The sequence below is a fragment of the Podarcis muralis genome, chromosome W (assembly GCF_964188315.1).
Source record: "Podarcis muralis chromosome W, rPodMur119.hap1.1, whole genome shotgun sequence".
Lineage (NCBI taxonomy): Eukaryota > Metazoa > Chordata > Lepidosauria > Squamata > Lacertidae > Podarcis > Podarcis muralis.
This window is the reverse complement of record NC_135674.1, coordinates 25,796,824-25,804,623: the sequence shown is the minus strand read 5'-3', so window position 1 is coordinate 25,804,623 and position 7,800 is coordinate 25,796,824. Positions and strand designations below refer to the sequence as shown.

General features: G+C 49.0%; 1 protein-coding gene across 1 annotated transcript in view; it reads left to right on the top strand.

The window, feature by feature from the left end:
- The first annotated feature begins 6,002 nt into the window (after positions 1 to 6,002).
- Positions 6,003 to 7,800, top strand: part of LOC144326335 (steroidogenic factor 1-like) — a 29,770-nt gene continuing 27,972 nt past the window's right edge. Inside the window, exons 1-2 of the mRNA XM_077922872.1 lie at positions 6,003 to 6,033; positions 6,461 to 7,182. Coding sequence (XP_077778998.1) covers positions 6,003 to 6,033; positions 6,461 to 7,182 — 753 coding nt within the window. The remainder of the gene's footprint in view (positions 6,034 to 6,460; positions 7,183 to 7,800) is intronic.

Sequence of the window (7,800 nt, the reverse complement as noted above, 5' to 3'; positions counted from 1 at the left end):
CCGACACTCCTCACTGTGGCGGGCGCTGTACTGGCTGTGACGTCGCATGGGGGCGGTGCGTGCATTAGTCACGCACCGTCCCGACGTCACCTTCCCGCCCGCTGTCAGATCGCGGCTCCGGAGATATATTTGTTTTAAATGTCGCAATGGTTTTGCGACTCCCAGTTGTTGTTTTTTCTTCGGAAACGGGTCCAAGTGGCTCTTTTTGTCTTAAAGGTTGCAGACCCCTGGTTTAACCCATCAGTTTTTGTATATACCTGAGTGTCCAATACCTCTCTTAGGTAGAGATATGCTGTCCAAATTGCAGGCCCAAATCACCTTCACTCCTCGAGGTCCAGAAATGAAACTGCCATCAAAGGCAGCAGGAATAATTACCCTCTCAGTACTTAAGGAACAAACATGGCGCCTAATGTCAGCCCTGCAAGTCCAACCCACATTGGATACAGAATTAAACAAGCTCCTCCGAACCCTACAGGTGCCATCAGGAGTATGGGCTGAAAATAGCCCACCAGGAATGGCTAAGAATATAGCTCCAATTGTAGTAACCCTAAAACCTATGGCTACCCCTGTATCTGTAAAGCAATATCCTTTACCCCGGCGAGCAGCGAAGGGCATCCAGAAACATTTCGACCGCCTATTAAAATATGGTCTGCTTAAGCCCTGCCAATCAGAATGGAACACACCCCTTTTGCCTGTTCGGAAACCTGGGGCAGATGACTGCAGGCCAGTACAGGACTTGAGGCTCGTAAACCAGGCTATCGAGACCTTGCACCCAAATGTACCAAACCCATATACCCTGCTGAGTTTGATCCCACCAGAAGCAACATTTTTTACTGTATTGGATTTGAAATTCTTCTGTTGCCGGCTGGCACCACAGAGCCAACCTATATTTGCCTTCCAGTGGGAAGACCCTTGGACAGGAACAAAAGGCCAGCTAACCTGGACAAGATTGCCCCAGGGATTTAAAAATTCCCCAACTTTATTTGGCACTGCCTTGGCAAAGGATCTAACAAGTTACCCCTCAATACCTGGAGAAAAGGTGGTTCTGCAATATGTAGATGACCTTATACTAGCGGCAAAGGATTTTGATACCTGTAAAGAAGGGACAGAGGAACTGCTCCACTTGCTCTGGGAAGCTGGCTACCGAGTTTCCCAGAAAAAGGCACAGTTATGTTTAGAAAAGGTCAAATATTTGGGCTTTGACATCTCACACCAACAACGAGCATTGAGACCAGAGAGGAAAGAAGCTATTTGCCTTATCAAGGAACCTACCACAAGGAAACAACTCAGAGGATTCCTGGGAACAGCAGGGTTTTCTGGACTATGGATACCTGATTTCAGCAGTCTGGACAAGCCCTTACATGAAAGCACTCGAGGTGCAGAAAAGGACCCATTCGTATGGGGACCTGAGCAGCAACAAGCCTTTTTAGTTATCAAACAACGACTTATGGAGGCCCCAGCCCTTGGGCTGTCTAATTCGGAAAAAACCCTTTCAGCTGTATGTACATGAACAGAATGGGATTGCAGCGGCAGTCCTGACCCAGAGATTAGGAAGTTGGAACCGTCCAGTAGCTTATTTGTCTAAACAATTGGACTCAGTAGCAAAAGGATGGCCTCCATGCCTAAGGGCAGTAGCGGCCACTGCAAGCCTTGTCAAAGAAGCTGATAAATTTACCTTCGGCCAGACAATGTATGTGAATGTACCTCATGCCGTTCTGACACTCATGGAATATAAGGGTAGTTATTGGCTAACGAACCCAAGGATGGCTAGATACCAAGGCCTATTGTGTGAAAATCCCAGGATTCATCTACGAGTAGTGAATATGCTCAATCCAGCAACTTTGCTGCCCCTACCAGAGGTAGATGATGAAGAATCACATGATTGTCTCCAAATAATGGATGAAGTTTATTCCAGTAGACCCGATCTGAAAGATGAACCATTGAAAAATCCAGATGTTGTATATTATACTGATGGTAGCAGTTACCTGCATGAAGGTGCCAGACGAGCAGGATATGCTGTGGTCACCAATGAGGAAGTTGTGGAAGCTGAAGCTTTGCCTGCTGGCACCTCAGCACAAAAAGCTGAACTTATAGGTTTAACTAGAGCTCTGCAATTGGCAGCTGGATGTAAGGCAAACATCTATACTGATTCTAAATATGCCTTCTTAATCCTGCATGCACATGGAGCTCTATGGAAAGAAAGAGGTCTACGGGAAGGCCTTGAAGTATGGACCTGAAGTAGAAATGCTGTTGGAAGCAGTATGGGCTCCAGAACAGATTGCTGTAATGCACTGCAAAGGTCATGGACGTGGAAGAGATCCAATAACCAGGGGGAAATCATGCTGCTGACAAAGCAGCCCGAGAGGCAGCCCAAAAGCCTGTGGGAGGATTTATAGCAGCCCTCATACCAGAGGTAGTTCCAGAAGAAGTTAAACCTCACTATACCCCAGAAGAGAGGAAGTGGGCTGAACAGGAAGGAGCGGTTGTGAAGGACGGTTGGATGATCCTGCCGGACAATAGGATTTATGTACCTCATCACCTAGCAGGCACAATTGTAAGAAATTATCATGAATCTACTCACCTTGGCAGTACTGCAACCAGAGAGAGTCTCAGTCAGAAGTTGTATATTATTAACCTATCACAATTAGCAACTTGCATTTCCCAGAAATGTGTTCTTTGTGCTAAAAACAATCCCAGGCAGGGACCGGTACAACCTCCTGGAATCCAACATGTGGGATACGTCCCCATGGAAAGCCTAATTGTGGACTTCACGGAGCTGGTCCCTTCTAAGGGATTCAAGTATCTCCTTGTGTTTGTAGATACTCTTACCGGATGGGTTGAAGCTTTTCCCACCCGAACTGAAAAGGCACGAGAGGTAACTAAGAGACTCCTCACTGAATTGATCCCGAGGTTTGGATTACCTAGATGCATTGGAAGTGATAATGGGCCAGCGTTCATTGATCAAGTAGTACAAGAAGTATGTCGAGTCCTACAAGTGAAATGGAGACTGCATGCAGCATATAGGCCTCAGAGTTCAGGGAAAACTGAAAGAATGAATCGGACTCTGAAAACCCAATTGGCAAAGTTAACCCAGGAAACAGGATTGGGATGGGTAGATGTGTTACCCATAACACTGTTTCGTGTTCGGTGCGCACCCACAAAAAGACTTAAGTTGTCACCTTTTGAGCTCCTGTATGGGAGGCCACCCACCTTTGTTCAGGATATTCCAGCTGACCTCAACCAAATAGGAGACCATGTGACACAGGGACAAGTGCAATCTCTCTCCCGTGTTTTTGTTTCTCTTAACAGGTGGGCCCTCGAGCGCACGCCGTGCAGCATTGCCGAGCCGATTCATCAGTTCCAGGCTGGCGATAGCGTATGGGTGAAAGAGTGGAAACGTGATCCACTTGCACCTAAGTGCCGTGGGCCTTACACTGTCTTGCTCTCTACTCCAACAGCGGTGAAAACTCCCGTTTGAAGAAGTCCGAAGGCAGTTGGACATGCAAAGGTGACCTCTCTAATCCTTTTAAACTGACTCTCTCCAAAAACCCCTGTATCTAGCCCTGCGGGGAACGAGCTAGGTCACGGGCAACATTAGACGACCGGCCTGCTGCAGCCACAACCTGGAAGCTGGCTGACCTGCGCACGCCTGAAGCTTGAGGAGCGTCTGAACCAGCGATTGTGAACGGGAAGATTCTCTTATACAATTGATTGACTGCCCCCCCCTTGTGGAACAATTATCAGGGATATTACTCATTGGGGATCCTCGGGATATATTTGGTGGTTCCCCATTTCTGTCACTGGGGGAATTATATTGGGGCTAATTTTTTTTGCTATCACAATAAGGTAATCTTTTGTGGAAGGAATGCATATACTAGACATCAACATGATTTTATTATTAATCCTGATCCCTTGGGAAGGGGAAGGGTCCTTGAATCTGACCAAATTTGCTAAATATGGATTTCGCCAAGACCACAATATGTGGGTAGGCTTAGCTGAGATGGTAGCCAATGTTACAAATAGGACCAATTGCCTTGTTTGCTCTCTTGGGCCAGATGATTCAGAGGGAGGTATGCCCTTATTACCGATACCATTAAGTGCCATTGGTATGGTAAGCGAAATGCAACACCAAACAGAAGTACAGAATTTCCCCGGATGGAGCTCAACTAAACCAATACGAGTTATACCTGTACAAGGGGAATTCTGTGTACGTAAATCATTAGATGCAGCTGATTCTACCATGGTAGGCTCTTCTCATTGCCACTATACTTGGGATTATATTAAGAGTAGTCAAACCTGGGCAAACGGTACTACCTATCGAACTCGGAATACCTTGCCCTGTGCACCTCCTTTTATTCATGCATGGAAAATGGTGTGGAACATAACTGTGACAGCAAAAGGCAATCTAACATACTGCACTGTGAACTCTATACCCCTTTTGATATTTCGCCTTATGCACTCCACGTACCAAAACCCTCAGACCCGATGGTTGTGGTGGATATGTGGAGAATGGGCATACAAGCAACTCCCTTCCAAATGGAGTGGGACTTGTTTCCTGGGATGGGTATTACCACCAATGTGGATTATTGCCCACTAGTTCGGCCAAGCGTACACGAAGAAACGCTGATATTTCTCATATAGCAGGAGGAAGTACCCAAAGTTGGAGCGATACTGATGATTGGCCACCAGAGCGCATTATAGCCTATTATGATCCTGCCTCCTGGAATCCTGATGAGCTCATACAAGGGGCACGGGATCCTACTTATAATCTAAACAGAATAATTCGATTGCAAGCAGTAGTGGAACTTGTAACCAATGCAACAGCCCAGAGTTTGAGACTTATTGCACAACAGTTGGATGAAAGTAGAGCCGCCATTTTGCAGCTGAAAATGGAATGGATTATGTACTTGCCAGGCAGGGAGGCCTATGTGGAGTCTTGAACTTGACAGGGAATGCCTGTTGCTTTAACATTTCTGATAATGGTGAGGCAATCCGTGTGTTGGCTACAAAGATGGAGAGTATAGCACATGTCCCAGTACAAATATGGGAAGGATGGGATATGGGATGGCTCACCAATTGGTTACCTAATGTTGCAGGACTCAAAGGGATACTATTGTCTTGCTTGTTTTTCTTGACGGTAGTAGTAATGGTTTTATGTATGGTGCCATGTATCATTTCATGTTTTAGAAGTACAATTAGCAAGATGATTTCAAATGAAACTCTACCTCATATCATGGCCCTATACAGAGCTTTACCTCAGGAATATGATGAAGGTCAAGCTATCAAGGACACTTGGGATGAAGGTCCTTGAGCTTGAAAGGGGGGAATGAGGCATCTGATCAAGGTCTGTATTTTAAAATGAGCTTAAAGATATATTTGCAAATGTTCGTATGTTTCATGCCAGGCAGAAAGCAGCTGACTAAGTCCAGGGGGAAAACTTGTATGAAATATTGTGGGAGGGCAGGTAAGCCCCTTCCTGCACACACATCACATCACTTGAGTAGCAATGCCCATCAACCGGGGGGGGGGGGAACTGTCCCCCTCGAATATTTTGTTAGGGGGTGGGCAAAGGGACCTCGACCCCTAGGAGTTGGTTTCTATGGGCTGGCCTCTAATGCCACACCCAGGGAGCTTCGAGGCCGAGTGGGAGGATTTGAACCCAGGTCTCTCCCAGGTCCTAGTAAACTAATCACTATGCCACTATGACAGCAATTTTGGATGGCTTCGGGGCGTAGTGGTCTTTTAGCTTCTCTTTTAGCACATCCCATGGCGCTGCCTGGACTGCTAGTGGCGCGACCAAAACTCGGGCCGTCTCGAACACCTCGGGCTCGCAGAGGCTGAGGAATAGGCCCCACTTACGCTCCTCTGACCCTTCTGTCAGCTCGTTTGCTTGGAGGCAGCAGCCGAACCGAGCAAGATAGGAGTCCCATGATTCAGAGGCTGGGGCAAATGGCAGTAGAGGCACGAGTGAAGCCATGGTTCCGATGCCGACGTGGTGGGCGATGGATGAAACACAGTGCTCTAGCCAGTATGGTCAGCTCTGAATTGGGTTCTGTTCAGTGATTTTGCTCAGTGAGTGTCCAAATGTGGCTGTGCTCTGATGTCCATCTGATCCCATCCCCGTCGCCAGTATTAAATAGTGGGTGGACATAGCAGACAAAAGAGAGATTTCTCCAAGTAGTTCTTTATAAGTAAGCTGGAACTGAACTGAACAGCAAACAGCTCAGCCGGCCTGCTTTTATAGGCAGCCGGCTGTCAACATTGTAACAACAACAGCCCAGGGTTTCCCTAAATTAACTTACGTGGACCTGAGTGAAAACTATATACACAATACCCCTGTTGGCCAGGGTGAGAACTTCAATACATAACACTGGGCCTTCCTGGCCGGATTTTGTCTGACACCTTTTCCCCGCTTTCTCTCCCTTTGCCCCTTCTTCTCCTCCCTCCCTCCTCCCTCCAGCCGTGCATGCCAACCACATGCGGGGTGGCTGGAACAGGTTCAGGCCCATGTACAAGCAAGACCGAGCCATGAAACAGCAGAAGAAGGCGCTGATCCACACCAACAGCTTCAAACTGGAGACGGCAGCCCAGCCGCCCATCGTGTCCCCGGTGCAGGCGGCGGAGGAGTCCGGCGGGCTGTCGGCCTCGCTGCACGGCCTGAGCCAACACCACCAGCCTGAGGTGGCAAAGGGGCTACCCCCGCCCAGCAGCAGCAGCTCCAGCAGTGGCAGCGGTGGCAGTGGCAGCGGGATAAGCAGCTCCACCGCCATGACGCCCATCGACTATGAGTGCAACTCCTACGGGACGCCTGCAGGTCACGGGCCGCTCTCGGGTCACCACTACCCACCCTTCGCCAGCTGGGCCATCAAGTCCGAGTTCACGGACCCATATGTGATGCATCCAAATGAGGCAGCCCCGCCGTACCCCTACCCAGAGGTCTACCCCAGCGGCGGCTCCCCAGCCACTGGGGCTGACATGCCTGACATGATCCTGAAGTTGCTGGAGCAGGAGCCCGACGAGGCGCAAGTCAAGGCCTGCATCCTGTCCTGCCTGCAGGAGGAGCAGAGCAAGGGCCTCCACAACAAGCTCAGCGCCTTTGGCCTCATGTGTAAGATGGCAGATCAGACCCTCTTCGCCATCGTGGAGTGGGCACGCAGCTGCATCTTCTTCAAAGAGCTGGAGGTGAGGGGGGGCTGTTGCTTTTCACGGGGCGGGGGATGAACCCTGAGAGGAAATGGCTTCCCACGACCTACATCTCCCCGACTTGGACATGTTTCCAGCGGTTGCTTTATTTGGTCCTGGGGGTGGGGGGGGGGTGAGGAGGAAGGTTGAACTGTGGCTGGAGCTGGCTGAAGCGAGGCCTGCTTTGAGCACGTGCAGAGCTCAATGGTTAGAGTGTCAGACTAGGAAAAAGTTAACAGTAGATTGGGAGCAAAATTCTCTTAGCAGTCTGTCCTGAAATGATGACGAACTTAACACCAGTGTGTACCTCACAGCATACCGGTAGTTTTGAGGATAAAATAGAGGGGAGGCCAAGGTAGAATATAAATGTGATATAACAGTAAAAGGAGGGTTAGGCAAATGCGTGGGGTGTAAGGTGAACAGTGGCTACTAGTCATGATGGCACCTCCAGAGTGAATACTAGTTGCCTGGGGCTCAACAGTGGGAGAGAACTGCTAACACACACCCTCTGTTAGGATTCTCAGCCGCAGTCAGAGGTAACTGGCCTCACACCAGGCATTCGGCTCGAGATCCTTGATGACCTTCCCGGCTGCGTCTCCCGGCAGGTTACAGGCAAGG